The 17,911-nt window shown below is 43.3% G+C and overlaps 1 protein-coding gene across 1 annotated transcript; it reads left to right on the forward strand.

The window, feature by feature from the left end:
* Positions 1 to 993: 993 nt before the first annotated feature.
* On the forward strand, positions 994 to 16,735 carry HSBP1L1 (heat shock factor binding protein 1 like 1). Its single transcript, XM_030190101.1, has 4 exons — positions 994 to 1,230; positions 3,392 to 3,458; positions 11,010 to 11,107; positions 16,238 to 16,735. Exons 1-4 carry the CDS (start codon positions 1,003 to 1,005, stop codon positions 16,241 to 16,243), a joined length of 399 nt encoding a protein of 132 aa, XP_030045961.1. The 5' UTR covers positions 994 to 1,002; the 3' UTR covers positions 16,244 to 16,735.
* The last annotated feature ends 1,176 nt before the right edge of the window (positions 16,736 to 17,911 follow it).

Genomic DNA, 17,911 nt, shown 5'->3' on the forward strand with positions numbered 1-17,911 from the left:
CAGAATGCATTTAAATCACTTCCAAATAGATCTGTAAAACTAATATAGAAACAGTGCAAGAAATCCAAAATTGGGGAATGCATTTTCTCATTAGGATCTGTAGGGTATTTCTTCCAGGTGACCAAGAATGGCTGCTGTCAAAGAGAGGATACTGTGCCGGATGGACCCCTGAGTCTTACCCAGCACTGTGCTTCTTATGTTCTTAAGAGCAACAGTGTGGCTTGAACCCAAACACATTACCCTCCTCCCCAACCTCCAGAAAGAAAAAAAAAGGGCTTAGGGAAGTTGTAGTAGCTGCTTTACAGCATTTGGAAAGAAAGCAAAACCTGCTTAGTTAAAAGCCAGGGCAAGGGCAGTGCCTGGAGATTGCAGATGATTAAACTTTTATAAGATAGGTCATGGTGTGTATGACGAAGCTGGAGAAAGAAGGATTTCCACTCAGTTATAGTAACCGGCCCTGTCAAGCAAAACTGCATTTGGTGGCTACCTCACTGTTTTAGGGAAATAAATAACCTCTCTAATTTACTGCTAAACATAAAAGGGGAAAGAAGATGATACATTTTCTATTGGACTAACACTACATTTGTTTATTGGTGTACTGTATTGAAGATCCTCCCTGGCAGCTAGATTAGCTCCAAACTTTCTGCCCTTCCCACCAATCTTCCTGTGACTCACCAGCCGCTTGAGCCTATCCCTTCCTGTATCACTCGTTTAATATTTGTACTTTTTTTTTTTTTGCACAGTAAAATCATGTCAGTGTATGTGTCAAAATATGAATAGGCAAGAAAAAGAACTGAAAGGAAAAAAAACGTTGTGCTTGTTTCCCCTCTTCCAATTTAGCCAATAAAAAAGGTATCATCTTATTTTCTTTTCCATGTTTTATTTTGTTTGATTTCTATTGATAACCTTAAGAGTGGACTAACACGGCTACCACACCTCTCTATTTAGCCATAAGAAGCGCCCATCGGTGGGATGGCCCCCCTGTTGCTGGGTTGAATTTGAATGGCAACGGGGGGAAGCTCTTTCCCTGCGTCCTCGCTGTGCCCCTCTTCTCTGTCGCCCCCTGGCGGTGGAAGCGAGAGTCGACTCGGCTCCTCGGCTGCTTCTGGTTGCCGGGACGCGTTGCCTTTGCTCTTTGTTCAGTGTGTTTTGCAGACGCGGCTTGGACTGGAGCGGAGGAGCATGATGACGGACAACGACCCCCGCAGCCCCCAGCACCTTTCCCACTTTGTAAGTATGAGCAGCGTCGTTCGTTCCCCTGAAATCGGTCTTTCGGGAGCCGACCGAGCGCAATCTCATGTGCCCGCTAATTTCGTCGTTCCTAAGCGTATATTGAGGTAACAGGTTCTCATTCCCGTCCTTAACTGCAGACAGAACCGAGAAAAAGACCATCTTTATCCCAAAAACAAGAAACGATTTCTTATTAAAAGCAAAGCCCTTGCTAGAAAGGATGGCTGAGTGGCTCTAAGGGGGAAATGATCGCTCCTCAGATCCTTAGCATAGTTAACACAGTAAATGTCGGCAGATAAGACCCGAACGGTCCATCCAGTCTGCCTAACAAAGTGGCCAGAGTTGTATCTGGCCCTGTGTGAAACCAAAATTCTTTTTGAATAACTTTTTTTTAAATAATGCAGTAGTATGGAAAGCCTTTCTGTATCATCTAGGACTGATTTTTACTAAAAATGCTTTCGGGACTTGAATATTGGGTTTTCATTCATTTTCACCCCGATTTCTAAGCAAATGGACAATCAGTTCTCAGCAAATTAAATATGCAAACGAACGCTTTCTGGCACTTGGCAAAAATTACAGTTTTTCAGCTTGTCCCCCCTGCTTAATATGTGAAAGAATATTTCGATGCCAGTTTCATCAGTGGATCAAAGCTTTTTAAAAATATAGGCACACATTGGAAAAGAATTGTTTAGAATACTGAGAAATTTTGCCATTTCATAAAAACTAAAACAAAGATCCTTGTGTAAAACAGAAGACACTTGAAATAATGTGATTACTAAACTTTTTCCGGACAGCAAACATAGGGGTCCTTTTAGCATGCTGGAGTAAAACAAAAGTTGGCCTTAGCGTACCTCTATATGGGTTTTTCCTGCGCATAGCATTTTTAGCTTGTGGTAGGAATCAACTGTGGGTAAATGCCAAGACACCCATAGGAATATAATGAGCGTCTTGGCGTTTACCACATGCTGATTTCACGCTATCGCAGCTTAGTAAAAGACCTCCTAAGACCTACTGGAAAGTGGACAATCTTTTTTTTTTTTCAATTAATGGCCATGGGCTAATGTTGCCATTAGCGAGTGGCCATTAAAAAACAATACCGCAGGAACACTTATTGATACCTGTTTTGTAGGTGGTAATCCTGTGCTAATCAGAATCAGATAGCGTGCAGTAACTTACCGCAGGATGCCTGAGCATATTCAACAGTAAGACCTATTAAGCATGAGCTAGCACTCGGCAGTTGCATCATCAGGATACAGGGATAGTTCAAATTTGATTCAGAAAGAGCTGTAACAAATGCTTTTGATACAGAACCCACTAAGTGGTACCATTGAATTGGTTAATTCTTTAAGATATTTGGAATTATTTAGCACACCTGATATTCAGTGTTGTTCTCACCATTTTCTGTCTATGGTGGGGAGGGGGACTTGGTAAATCAGATCCGGTGGCCCTATTAATGGGGAAGAGTTGGGTTTTCTAAATCAGTACTCCTGTTTCTTTGGGTTTCCAGCTCCAGTGGAAATAGGGTTGAGATCCTGAGTTAGCAGCTTTCAGCTGTTGAGGATATGTGTTGTACTGTTCACTGCCCAGAAGTGATGCCTGCACCCCCAACTGGTGGGTTATACGTATACACCAAATTAATAAATACATTATACAGCATAGTGATTGTTTAGGGTGCCAGCTGGTTTAGGAAGAAACTACAACCCAAAGAATCTGTATCCAATACATACAAGAACTTTCAAAATGTTTCTTTAGGTGCGATATTCTAAGCGATAAATAAGATTTTTTTTTCCATTAGCTAGATTTCACAGAACATTTCTAGCACTATATCCATATTTTTATAGTTAAAAAATTATTGTAGAAAAGCCTAATTAACATGTTTTTGTTCACAGCTATGGTGTGGTGTCAACTGAAACTGACTCACTAAGCCTGTTGCTTCAATTTGCATACCTTTGTTACTGCATCAGAGGAAATGAATGTTAGAAGACTGAAGCAGAGACATAAGATAGGAACGTTTTTTAATTGTGATTTTAAGAATATGTACTGACAATTCATTTGCTTTCCTTTCATGCAAACTAATCAAATTTTTTTCTAGCACCTTGGGCTACAACAGCTGCTATTCATGGTTTTTGGTTTTGATTTCTTTTCTTTTTTTTAATTACAGGCAGAAGATCTGTTACAAAAACTTCAGGAGAAATTTCAAGCCCTGACTGACCAATTAATTTCCAAACATATCCTTTTTGTATTCTGCCTTCACTTGACAGTCAGATATTAGTTTGTTATATATGGTGATAACTTTTCTCTAATCATACAAAATGTTGGTGCCTAATCATCATGTGTCCACAGAGACCATTATTTGCTGAGAACCACCAGAATGCTCCCTTTCCCCTTACTTTTTGAGCTGTGGAGCTGTGGTGATGCTTTTATAATACTGCTTCTCTGCTTATCCACGGAATGTAACTACAGACCAAACAGCCTGTAGGAAGACCTGGTATACCAGGAGGCCTCAAATCTTGCCAGAATCTAGAGCTCCCTTTCAAAGCCTTCATAGAAGCATAGAAAATGACAGCAGATAAAGGCCATACAGCCTATACAATCTGTCTACCTACACCAACTACCAAGGTCTACAGTCGCTTCCTCTTTCTTACAGATCCTCTGGGTTTGTCCTGTGCTTTCTTGAATTCAGATACAGGCTTTACCTTTGCCACCTCTACTGGGAGGCTGTTCTACACATCCACCACTTTTTCTATAAATAAGTATTTCATTAGATAACTCTTGAATCTATTATCCCCTTTCACCTTCATCCTATGCCCCCTCATTCCAGAGATTCCTTTCAATTGAAAGAGACTTGCCTGTATATTTATGAGCCTGCCTTGAGTGGGAAAGCGTGGGGTACAAATGTAACAAAAAAAAAATTTATGCCATGGAGTATTTCAGTGTCCCTATCATATGTCCCCTTTCCTACCTTTATTCCAAAGTACATATTCCCTACCATCATCCTCAATCTCATGCCTGCTGTGACTGGTTTGAGGTGGAGAGGGACTTCTAATCACTGTTGTTGCATAGCCAGAGAGCTCACCACCTTTGTAGTGGCACCCTGATAAGAAAAGAGTAAGACCCATGCGTGGCACCATCTCTCAACCTAACTTCCTCTGGAGTTTATTTTCTTTAATCCCATCAGCTCCCCAGGAAAAAGGATTAGACTGTGAATGCTCTGGATTTGTATCTGGGGTTATAAGGTTATTGCCTAACTCACTATAATGTAGGATTCCATTTTGCTGTGATTCAGCAGCCACCTGTGTGTATCTGTTGTCATGTTTGAACGTTCTTATCTGCATCCTACATCTAAGTACTCATGTTGCTTCTGTGGGACAGCTCTGCTCCTTCAGCCCACCTCTTTCCTTATTAACACTGCTCCCTCTAGTAGACCTCCACCAGTTGACTGGTCAGGGTTGCTACTTCTGCCTGCACGCACTCTTCTCTTTCCAGAGCTGATTGGAGCTACTGTTCTTTGTGCGATTCTCTTTCCTATTATTACATTTCTGTTCCTAGGTCACTGTTCCGATTTTAGCTCAAATACAGTACATCCCTTCCCCAGAGAACTTACAGATAGGTGAGACAAGAGATAAAGTGCCTTGGCCAGGACCAAAATTATAGCCAGATGGCGAATTTTTAGGGTGGGCCTGAGCCCAAAGAGAATGGGCCTGTAAACTCATCTACTCATCTCTTTCCCCCCCCCCCCCCCCATCCTTGGGCCCCCTACAGTTCTCTCCCCACCCTCCTCAGCCCCCATCCAGTGCTCTTCCTGCTTTCCTTAGCCCCCTCCGGTTCTCCCCCTCCCCCCCCAAATCAGACCAAAAGAAGTACCTGAGCTGGCGGGGATCTGCAAGCCCTGCCAGTCGAAGACCTCCGCAGCCAGTGGTAGTGTCCCAGAGCCACTGACATGGCCAGCATCTGCGCATGCACGAGGGGTAGGGCAGCAGCAGCTCAGTGCCAATGCTGGCAGCACAGGATGTAAGTGTTCCTTCTGCTGGGAGGAGATCTTCTGCTGGCGGAGCTTGTGAATCCCTGCCAGCTACACCTACAGAGCACTGATTTCAGGTGGGCCTGACCCCGGCCTACCGGTGGCTACACCACTGCACTGGAGGAAGGGTGTGAATGTGACTAAAGCTGGAGTGCTATTGTGTTAAGGGAAGATGAGGAGGAAGAATGTGAAAAGTAGAGAGGGGTAAAGAGGAAACACAGGGCTGGATTCAGTAAATGGCGCTCAAAACTCGGTGCTGAATGATATTCTGTAAAGGGCGCTCCAGGATGGGCCCCCTTTATAGAATAGCGCATAGCACCAGGATCCGTACTCAACTTTGGGCATGGGGATTTACAGCAACTGAAACCAGGTGTAAATCCCAGCACGCAAGTTGGGCGCAGATTCACACCAGGGGCGTAGCTACACGGGGGCATGGGCCCCCGTAGATTTGGCCCTGGCCCCCCCCCCCCCCCACCGCCAACCCTTTCAACCCCCTCTTCCCCCCGCCACCGTCGGGTACCTTTGCTGGCGGGGGTCCCCAACCCCTGCCAGCCGAAGTCCTCTTCTCCGGTGCGGCCACGTTGCTAATCTGCAAGGGTAGGCTTCTGTTTATGTGAGTGCAGGACGTCCGACTCACAGAAACAGAAGCCTGCCCTTGCAGATCAACAACACGGCCGCGCCGGAGAAGAGGACTTCGGCTGGCGGGGGTTGGGGACCCCAGCCAGCAAAGGTACCCGACGGCGGTAGAGGAGGGTTGGCGGTAGCGGGAAGAGGGGGCCAAAAGGGTTGTGCCGGGGGGGGGGGGTCTAAGGTGGGGGGGGCGGCGGCAGGAGGGGGTCAAAAATGGCAGGGGGGGTCAGCGGCACCGGGGGGGCTAAAATGTGCCCCCTCACCTCGGGCTCTGGACCCCCCTCCCGCCGGTCTGGCTACGTCCCTGATTCACACTGTTCCATAAGACTGCGCACATCTTAAGGGAATGCCTGTGACCCACCCATGTAACTTCTATCATTACGTCCTCTTTCCAGATCCTCTCAGAAACACTTAAGTGCTCTTGTATAAATGGGTTCATAAGTGTGTTTTCACACAGAACTGCCATTTCTACCCTGTTTTGGTGCCTTGCATCCGTTGGAATGCTTTTAAACATCAAAACGTTGGCGCAGACGTAGAGCCTAATGTGAGGCACCATATATAGAATCTGTAGGATAGTGTTTCCAAATTGGCAGCCAAACCCTGTGGTCAGGAGAATCACAGACCAGAGGAAGAGAAGAGGGAGGTCGTATACTTGGTAAAACAACAAATTCAGCGGTTCTATACCTTTTTGCTTTTGCTAGTGTAAAGTCTGGCCTCCTTGAATTTTGGAGGTACTACAGCTTTAATATCTGTCTGGATGACATGACTGGGTTTTGGAGGCTAAAGGGGTAAGCAAATAAGAGAGGTGCGAAAGGAGCGAGAGAAATAGCAAGGGATGAGAGAGAGCCTCGGTGAGGAGAGGAAGGGAATTACAGGGACAGAAGGAAGCAGCTTCAGAGAAACATTTTTACTGACAGTAAATATGTCTTTGAGAGGGGGGGATCTATTTAGAGAATTTGAAGGTCTTATGGAGGAGTGAAACAGTAAAAATGATTTGGGATGGGGGAAGCCCTTTAGAGGCAGGGAGAGAGGGAGGGCAGAATGGAGGCTCCCCAACTTTTCTCTCCTCTGCTGCTACTGCCTGGGTACTTTCTCAAGCTGCCTTTCGAGTAGCCCAGTGTAGGATGTCCCAAACCATGCCGCTTTTGACTCCTGTCCAGTGTTGGAAGGAGCCAAAAGAGAGATACAGGCAAGACTACCAAGTACCTAGAAGTTTTATGTTCACCATAAAGACACTTATGGAGCTTGAGGATAGGTCTATTTTTCTGCTGATGTAACATGTAGCCCATAAATTTACAGGTTGTTGGCAATACTGGAAGGAACAAGAAAGATTTAGTAAAAGAGAGAGAAGAAAAATCCAACAACTAAGAGAAATGAAAAAACCTGAAATAGATGAATTTAGAAAAGGTATTCAGATGTACACAAAGGTTGCACAACAGTGTATATAATTTTTCTTTGTTTGTTTTCAAGAGCATATTTTCAGTTTGAAACACAGGACCTAGCATGCACATTTTTCAGTTTTGTAATTGGTTAATCCTAATCAGATCCAGGCCTGGTCCCTGGTAGCAGGTTGAGTGGAGTGTGCAGAATAAGCCCTACAAAAATACCTCTTTCACACCCCAGACATCTACCGAAATTTACTTACACACCGCCCGGTTCTGTGCTAAGTGAGGTCCATGCAGCATCATGAACAATCTTTTATGAGAACTTTTCAGATTAATTTTCACTTCACTTTTCTTTAGTTTTGTACAGATATTTTCTAACTATGTAGCAGTGACCCCCCCCCCCCCCCACCTCCAGCAGACGGTGGTCCTCTCCTTACCTCCTTTTGTTTTCCAGATCCTAAGGGAAATCAAGGGCATAGGGGCCAATGCAGAAAGCTACTATGGCCTCAGCCATGTGGTTACCACAGGGTAGCAATGCATTAACAGAGTTCAGCACAGGTTTAACTCTTGCAGTATACACTGGTGCACATTACATTAAAATGAATGCATATGAGGATAGGGTTACTTCCAGAAGTTTCTCACCAGGTCCAGGGTAGCGTAGCCGAACCTAGCCATGCCGCCTCAATAGTTTTCTGCACCAGTACCCCCCATCTCTACTGGACCTGATCCCCACCAGACCACCCTTCATCCTTCCTCACAACTTAAAAAACTTTTCCTGGTGTTTAATGGTACCCCCTACCCCACTGACCTGACCCCCCCCCCTTCCCCCTGGCTTAATTAAAAAAAAAATTCCCCAGTGTCTTGGGCACCCCCACCCACCGAATCCCTACCAGGTCATTTCTTAAAGGAGGCAGGAGCGATTCCCACTCACTTCTGCCTCCAGCTCTGCCACACTGGAAAATGGCAGCATTCAGTCCTGCATGCTGCATCCTGGGATGTACTGAGTGGGGTCAGTCTACCATACAAGAGAAAAGCTGCATTGGCTCCCAATCAAAGAACGGATCATCTTCAAAATCTGCACTTTAGTCCACAAAATTATATATGGCCTAGTCCCAGGATAAATGATAGACCTCATAGATCTACCAATAAGAAACAGAGTCAGGTCGTCAAGATCATACCTAAACCTATACTAACCAAATTGCAAAGGACTGAAATACAAAAGAATCTACGCATCCGGCTTCTCCTACATAAGCGCACAACTATGGGATGGCCTCCCAAAAGCTGTGAAAACAATACATGACCACCTGAACTTCAGGAAATCACTAAAAACCAACCTCTTCAAAAAGGCCTACCCCAACGATCTTACGTAAACCTCTTCACCCAGAAACGCAGCATGACCAATGATCGTACTGGACAACACACAATCTTCATCCCTTCCGACCCTCCACATATACCTCATTCGATCACTATACAACCTTGTATTTGCTATCAACCGACTGGGCAAACGCCTTGACGGTACTATGTAAGCCACATTGAGCCTGTAAATAGGTGGGAAAATGTGGGATACAAATGCAACAAATAAATAAAATAAATAAATAAATAAATAAATAAAAATGTCTTATTTGATAGTCTCCACCCTACTACCAAATAAGGGGAAAGTTCACATATGGCAGACTGACCCCACCCGGTGCATCCCAGGATGCACCCTACGAGACTGGGCACTGCCATTTTACAAGGTGGTGGTGCCAGAGGCAGGAGCAAGTGGGCATTGCTCTTGCCTCCTTTTAAGGTATGACCTGGGGGAGGGGTTGGGTGGGTAGGGGTCCCACTAAACACCCGATTGGTAATTTGGTTTAGGGAGGGAGGGGGCCAGTGCAGATGCTGGCAGCCTGTTATGTCATGCACTGACTGGAAGAGTGACATTTAGCAATAGGCTGTGGATTAATGCTTCTATTTTTAACAGTATTTTGGGATCACTAATTTCGTGGTAGAGCTGTGTACTGAGCCGACTGTACTGTGAGGCTTTCTGCATCGCCCCTTTCCTCCAGCGTATAGATGACTTTTCTATATGTACAGTATCCTCCAGTATCATTCCCAGCAGTTCAGTTGAAAAACACACTAATCACTGTAGCAACGGTGATTAAACATATCATTTTCTGGGTGAATCAGTTCATCTGTTAATTCACAGATACAAATCATAGAAAATGAAGACCAGACATGATTAAAAATAAAGAGTACATTGAATTCAATTATGAAACAGGAACTATGATTGTATTTCATTTTTGATTGTATGCGACTGCACCACCACCCCACAAGCTGCCCTTCCCCCATAAGATAGCCTTCACAAATGCTCCAACACAGTACAAACTGCCTCCACTCCACTCATAATTGCCCCACCACCCCATAAACTACTCTGCCCCTGATATACTCTGCCCCTGTCCCTGTAAACTGCACCACCACTCTCAGCTACTCCCTCACAGATACAACACATGCTATGCATACACAGAATACACAATAGATGCACACAAACACACACACACACACACAGGTTGGAAAGAATATCATAAGCCAAGCTCTGCATGCTTTCCCCAAAAGAGAAAAATATCTCAAAAATGGCATAAAATGGCATTTGGACGTCTTTCTCCTAAAAACATCAAAATTATGATTTTTGAAACTCGGATTTGAATGTTTTTCCCTGCAGTGCATCCAAATCACAAGGGGCTGTGCTGGGGGCGGGATTTGGGCATTCCTTGGATGTTTTTCTGCCATAATGGAACAAAGAAAAAATGCCCAGTGCTAAAAGTTATTTGGTCTAGACCCGTTTCAGACATGACTAAGTCACAAAAATGACCAGATGACCACTGGAGGGATTAAAGCATGAAACCCCCTTACTCCACCAGTGGTCACTGACCCCCTCCCAATGTTGTGAAAGAAACAGTACATACAAGCCTTTATGACAGCTTCAGATGTTATAGTCAGTCCTGTTAGAGCAGCAAGCAAGTCCCCGGAGTAGCCCAGTGGTTGGTGTAGCGGACTGTAGATAAGGGAACCCAGGCCCATATCCCACTCTAACTGGTACACTTGTGGTAGAAAGTGTGAGCCCTCCAAAACCCACCAAAAAACTACTGTACCTACATATAGGTGACACCTGCAGGCATAAGGACTATTGTAGTGCTGTACAATTGTGTACAGTAGGTTTTGGTGGGTTTTGGAGGGCTCCCCACACAATATAAGGGGGTAATGGTGAGATGTGTACCTGGGACCTTTTATGTGAAGTTCACTGCAATGCTCCCTAGGGTGCCCTACTGCTCTGCTTGAATGTCTGTGTGGCCAGTGTACTAAGAATGCTGCCCCCCCCCCCCCCCAATACATCCCAATGGCTTGTTTTTGTACCTTTGTCCCTTGAACTTTTTTTTTTTTTTTTTCAAAAATGGTCCTAAAAGATAAACGCATTGAGCACAAAAACGTCTAGCAAATGGCCATTTTCAAAACAAAAAGTTGGACATTTTCCTGGTTTGAAAATGGTCATGTTCACTACTGAATTGTTGGATGTTTTTGCAAAACGTCCAAGATCGGATTTAGATGTCATATCGAAAATGCCCCACCACATTGTGGTCTGGAGCTGTTCTGTTTTACATTAGTCTGTTTCCCCTTATTGTTTCTATTTTTGTTGTAATGGCAAAACAAGGCCCTGTGATTTCACTGTTAATGTGCATAAATCACCTTCTTCTTTAACTTCCTACTGGATGAAATGGGGAATGGCATCGATGAACTGCAGAAGAATGTGACCGATCTAATGGTAACAGCTGGGATTGAGAACAGCACTGAAGAAGCAGCATTGGTAAGAAACTGTCTTTGTGCACAATTTTGTCTTTTTTTCTTTGCATTTATTTAGATGAATAAACCACATCCTCCAATACTCAATTCAATGAACATTAAAAAAGCAAAGTATGTACAATTCAATCAAACATAGATACCCTGACAAAATTATGGAATCTAATATAGAGCAGGTCATCGCGGAATAATTTGGAATATCTAATCTCTTAGAATTTGTCATGGGTTTTTTGAAGAAATTTGTCCAAAGTGGCATACAGCAAGAATAAACTGGACACAGGCAATAAATGATTACAGCAGAAAAAAAACACATTAAAACAGCAGTACACACTATAATGTGTTGACATTGGAAGTGGCATACTGTAACGCTCATTAAAACATCTTAATAGCACAGGGGGTAAGCAGAGATGGAAAATATAGACAGATAAGCAGGAATAGTAGGAGTTTAGATAGAAGATAAGTGTGACAAACTTACTAACTTAAGGAAAAATTGCACATGGAGTCAAAGGGTGCATGCGTCATAAGCAAGTCCTGCTGCAGTAAGTGTAGCCAATTTTAGTCCTTGGGTGTGTGACTGCCAGGTTAATTGCTTCTTCCATCAAAGTTTTAGAGGATCAACCAAGTTTTCACCTGCTTCCTGAAGTAGACATAGTCTTGTTTTAAGCAAAGCCTTCTGGGAGTGCATTCCAGAACATGAGGGCTACTTTAGAGAAGGCTCATTGGTGGGTGTCACATCAAGTGATGTCCTTTGGAGAGGGTGTGGTTAGGGATACTCCTTGGGAGGACCTTAATACCTTGGAGGTGTGTATAGAGATCCTGTTCAAGTACTCTGGCCCATTTCCTTTAAGAGACTTGAAGATCTGAGGTAGAGGTTCAGTTTAACCCTGTACTGTACTGGTAGCCAGTGAAGTTTCTGCAGAAATGATATTATGTGATCACATCACTTACAATTGCTGTGGCTCTTCAAGTGGAGTGGAACAGGTTCCATTCTATTCTCAGTTTATATTCTGTGATATCTCCAAAAGGATTCACTGTGGATCATGGCATAAGAAGCATCACAATCAGATGGAATTACAAACCTTACATCTCAACTCAAATCATACCTTATTTATTTCTGAGAAAAATACAGTTTTCAGTTGCTTCCTAAATTGTAAATAAAAATTGATAGATCTAATCTGGTAATGTAAATTATTCCATAATTTTACTCCCAAATATTGAAAAGAATTAATTGTTTACTCTTTCCAAATGTACAAGGACTAAGGGGTGTGCAGTGAAGTTACTAAGTAGTACATCTAGAACAATTCAGAGAAACTTTTTCTTCACTCAGTGTATAATTAAGCTCTGAAAGTTGTTGCTAGAAAATATGGTATAAGTACATAAGTATTGCCATACTGGAACAGTCCAAAGGTCCATCAAGCCCAGCATCCTGTTTCTAACAGTGGCCAATCCAGGTCCCAAAAAAGTACAAAACATTTTATACTGCTTTTCCCAGAAATAGTGGATTTTCCCCTAGTCCATTTAATAATAATCTATGGACTTTTCCTTTAGGAAGCCATCCAAACCTTTTTTAAACTCTGCTAAGATACCCGCCTTTACCACATTCTGTGGCAACGAATTCCAGAATTTAATTACACATTGAGTGAAGAAAAATTTTCTCTGATTCGTTTTAAATTTACTACATTGTAGCTTCATCGCATGCCCCCTAGTCCTAGTATTTTTGGAAAGTGTAAACAGACGCTTCACATCAACCCGTTCAACTCCACACATTATTTTATAGACCTCTATCATATCTCCCCTCAGCCGCCTTTTCTCCAAGCTGAAGAGCCCTAGCCGTTTTAGCCTTTCCTCATAGGGAAGTCATCCCATCCTCTTTATCATTTTCGTCACCCTTCTCTGCACCTTTTCTATTTCCACTATATCTTTTTTGAGATGCGGCGACCAGCATTGAACACAATATTCACGGTGCGGTCGCACCATGGAGCAATACAAAGGCATTATAACATCCTCATTTTTGTTTTCCATTCCTTTCCTAATAATACCTAACATTCTATTTGCTTTCTTAGCCGCAGCAGTACACTGAGCAGAAGGTTTCAACGTATCATCAACGACGACGCCTAGATCCCTTTCTTGGTCCATGACTCCTAACGTGTAACCTTGCATGACGTAGCTATAATTCGGGTTCCTCTTTCCCACATGCATCACTTTGCACTTGCTCACATTAAACGTCATCTGCATTTAGACTCCCAGTCTCATAAGGTCCTCTTGTAATTTTTCACAATCCTCCTGAGATTTAAAGACTTTGAATAACTTTGTGTCATCAGCAAATTTAATTACCTCACTAGTTACTGCCATCTCTAGGTCATTTATAAGTAAGTTAAAAAGCAGCAGTCCCAGCACAGACCCCTGGGGAACCCTACTAACTACCCTTCTCCATTGAGAAAACTGACCATTTAGCCCCACTCTCTGTTTTCTACCTTTTAACCAGTTTTTAATCCACAATAGAACACTACATCCTCTCCCATGACTCTCTATTTTCTTCTGGAGTCTTTCATGAGGTACTTTGTCAAACGCATTCTGAAAATCCAGATACACAATATCAACCGGCTCACCTTTATCCACATGTTTGTTCACCCCTTCAAAGAAATGTAGTAGATTAGTGAGGCAAGATTTCCCTTCACTAAATCCATGTTGACTTTGTCTCATTAATCCATGCTTTTGAATATGCTCTGTAATTTTGTTCTTTATAATAGTCTCTACCATTTTGCCTGGCACCAACGTCAGACTCACCAGTCTATAATTTCCCGGATCTCCTCTGGAACCTTTTTTAAAAATTGGCGTTACATTGGCCACCCTCCAATCTTCCAGTACCACGCTCGATTTTAAGGACAAATTACATATTACTAACAATAGTTCTGCAAGTTCTTTTTTCAATTCTATCAGTACTCTGGGATGAATACCATCCGGTCCAGGAGATTTGCTACTCTTCAATTTGTAGAACCTGCCCCATTACATCCTCCAGGTTTATAGAGAATTCATTCAGTTTCTCCAACTCGTTAGCTTCGAATACCATTTCTGGCACCAGTATCTCACCCAGATCTTCCTCGGTGAAGACCGAAGCAAAGAATTCATTTAATCTCTCCGCTACAGCTTTGTCTTCCCTGATCGCCCCTTTTACTCCTTGGTCATCTAGCAATCCAGCCGATTCTTTTGCTGACTTCCTGCTTTTAATATACCTAAAAAAAAATTTTACTATGTATTTTTGCCTCCAACGCAATCTTTTTTTCAAAGTCCCTCTTATCCTTCATTATCAGTGCTTTGCATTTGACTTGACATTCCTTAGGCTGTTTCTTATTATTTTCAGTTGGTTCCTTCTTCCATTTTCTGAAGGATTTTCTTTTAGCTCTAATAGTTTCCTTCACCTCACTTTTTAACCTTGCTGGCTGTCATTAGCATAACAGGGTATAAAAAGGGTTTGGACAACTTCCATAGACAAAATCCACCAATTATTCCTGTGATAAGCAACATAAAATTTATTTTACTCTTTTGGAATCCTGCCCGATTCTTGAGGCTTAGATTGGCCCCTGTTGGAAATAGAATACTGGGCTTGATGGACCTTTGGTCTGTCCCAGTATGGCAGTTCTTGTGTACTTAACTGGAACTGGCGCATGCTCTTTGTAGTCACACCAATGTAGAGTGCCTCACAATAATCCAGCCTTGGTGTTTCCATGGTGTCAACCAGTATGGCAAGACTCACTTTCTTAATGTATGGCAAGAGACAGTGTACAGTAGATGTCATAGATTATATAGGCAACTCCTGAAGGTTGCTCAGAATTGTGGGATCAGCATAAATGTTGAGTCCAACTGTACCCCAAGGTTCCTGACCTGTGGTTTAAAGAGAAGTTTATAGCTCCTGAAAGAGATTTTGATGTTGAGTATGTGCCCACTTGATTAGGGACCTACAGAAGCTCTGCTTTACTTGGATTCAGACAAAGTTTGCTGTTTATAAGCCAATAGGTATGAGTAGCTGTACATCCCTTGTGTAGATGCAGAAATGAGTGTCCTTTGACCAAATCAGCTCAGTAGGTGCATGGATCCTTGTGGCTAGGATGTAGCGAGGAATGTGTGGCTCACGGGGCATAATGAAGATGGGAGTGCCAAAATTATGCCCCATTCATTGCCTCCCCTTGCTTGGTCAGTATCTCTCCTTCCTGTCTCTACACCCCCCCCCCCCACCCCCAAAGTGCATCTATCTCCTCCTGAAGATACCAACTCACCATAGGCCTCTCCCCAAGCCTAAAATGGCAGTCGTGACCTGTAGCAGTAATGTTGCAAGACTACGGTTAGAGGTTGCGGTCGACATTTTGAACGCTGAGCCAGCATGGGCAGCAGTGACAGGAGATTGCTGTTGCTTGCCCTACCCAAGACAAACAGGGCATCCTTAAGGTGGGCCTGGAGAGGGCTTACCCTTGGGGGGGGCTTCTGGTGAGGTGGAGGGTCTTCAGGAGGGGAGGGTGCTTTACGGGGTGGAAGGCTCCTCGGGAGGAGGTTTCTTCCAGGACACTTTCAGGAGGCGAATGGATGCTCTTGGGAAGGGGGGGCTTTGAGGAAAGGACTTTGGGAGGAGGATGGATGCCCCTGGGGGGGGGGGGCACCATGGTGAGCAAGTTGTATGTGGTACAATTACAGCTTGCTATAGCCCTTCTTTGTGGTAGCCCTCAGGTCAGTGCTCAAGGTGACAATATGGAGCTGCTGTTGTATAGTGAATGCCACTGAATATAAACATAGTTTATATATAGAACTATACACTTACAATATACATAGAGGCACTGAATATAGATGCTTCTCTGTGGAAGTTACACACTGAAGTGGCAAAAAGTGGCACAGGGGAGGGGGGTAGTTCTATAAGGAGCCATCTAACTGTAAATGACAGTAATTTTATTTATTCACATGCATAAGTGAGCTCTTCTAGAATACCGACTAGCAGAATGGTACAAACATAATTTCATGGTACATACTTTGCCAGTAGGCATGTGTGTGTGCTGTTTATGGACGAAGCATGGGTGGAGACCCCATTTAACACCTCTTTACTTTTTCAATCATACACAGCACTAAGTGACTTATTTAACTCCTGTTGCAGCACTGACAATAAGAAGCACTGAACAAGCAAGGGACTTCTATGAAGACAGGGAAGCCAAACCAAAGGAGAAGACAAGATAATGATGAAATTTTTCTCTTTTAGCTGACACAACCCGAGTTTCTTTAACAGTCCTTCAGAGACCGAGCAAATGTTTAAAGTTCTAAGTATTCTCTGCTTCCCTCCACAAACAGAAATATGGCAATTCCTGAAAAATGAGACTCTTTTGACGATCTTGTGATAGAACGCAGTCTTCAAAATTACACTGAAAAAAGAAATATGTAGCAATTAACTTATTGGTGTTTGGAAACTCTCTGGTTACAACATATTTCATTGATGATGTTTTTTTTAGGTGTGTTTATACATTACAATTATAGTTCAGTTATACTATTGCTACTATCCCTGAACTTTACTGCTTAGGTTAATATCAACTTCCCTAATATGTAAGTGTTACGGATCTTAGCTTAGCAAGGGAGCACTGTATGTTCCTCAGTGTCTTGCCCCATCCTTGGCCACCTTTAAATCTAGACTGAAAGCCCACCTCTTTAACATTGCTTTTGACTTGTAACCACTCGCCTCCACCTACCCTCCTCTTCTCCTTCCTGTACACATTAATTGATTTGATTTGCTTACTTTATTTCTTGTCTATTAGATTGTAAGCTCTTTGAGCAGGGACTTTCTTTCTTCTGTTTGTGCAGCGCTGCGTAAGCCTTGTAGCGCTATAGAAATGCTAAATAGTAGTAGTAGTAGTATGTGTTCTTGAAGATGGAAGAAGTACCAGCAAATAAGAGCTTCTGCTATTTGAGTTTCTGCCAGGTACTTGTGACCTGGATTGGCCACTGTTGGAAACAGGATACTGGGCTAGATGGGCCATTGGTCTGATCCAGTATGGCTATTTTTATGTTCTTTTAGGCTGTAATTTTGCATTCAGTGTTATAATAGTAATTAAGCGAGTGTGACATACTTATCATGTAGAATAACATACTTACCTCAAATAATTACAAGGCACTTATAGCTGTCACCTAATAATTGTTTTTAGCATGGCCATCTCCTTTTCTTCCTTGGGTTTCCATCTCCATTGGAGCTGGCTTATATATGGGCTGTAGTTGCAAGAGGCTTCATTTGCAACAATGCAGGAGTTTTCCCCAATTTTATACCTCCATCAACCCCAACCCAAACACTGCAGTGGCAGCCCTTGACCAGAGGGGTCATGGGTCGCAGCTCCCTTGAGAATCCAGTATGCATGTACCCTAAGTCTGGTTAGGAGCTATCACTGCTGAGTGATGGCAAAGACTCTCTCCCCCTCCCCCACACCTCCCTTAAGGCAGTGCTTCTCAGCCCTCCCCGGAGGCACACTGAGCCATTTGAGTTTTCAGGATTACCGCATTCAATGTACATGAGATCAATTTGCATAGATCAGCAATTTATAGGATGCAAGTCTACCCCATGTACATTCATTGTGGTAATCCAAAAAACGTGACTGACTGGGTATGACTTCAGGAGAAGGTTGAAAAGCACTGTCTTAAGGGAACATGAAAACTACCTGTAGAACAAGGATGCACAAGTTCAGTCCTTGAGGCCCACAAACAAGGCCAGGTTTTCAGGACATCCCTAATAAAATGCATGAGAGATTTGTTTTCATGCACCCCTTCTGTACAGCATCTGCAGGGAATCAAA

The sequence above is a fragment of the Microcaecilia unicolor genome, chromosome 1, assembly GCF_901765095.1.
Source record: "Microcaecilia unicolor chromosome 1, aMicUni1.1, whole genome shotgun sequence".
Classification (NCBI taxonomy): Eukaryota; Metazoa; Chordata; class Amphibia; order Gymnophiona; family Siphonopidae; genus Microcaecilia; species Microcaecilia unicolor.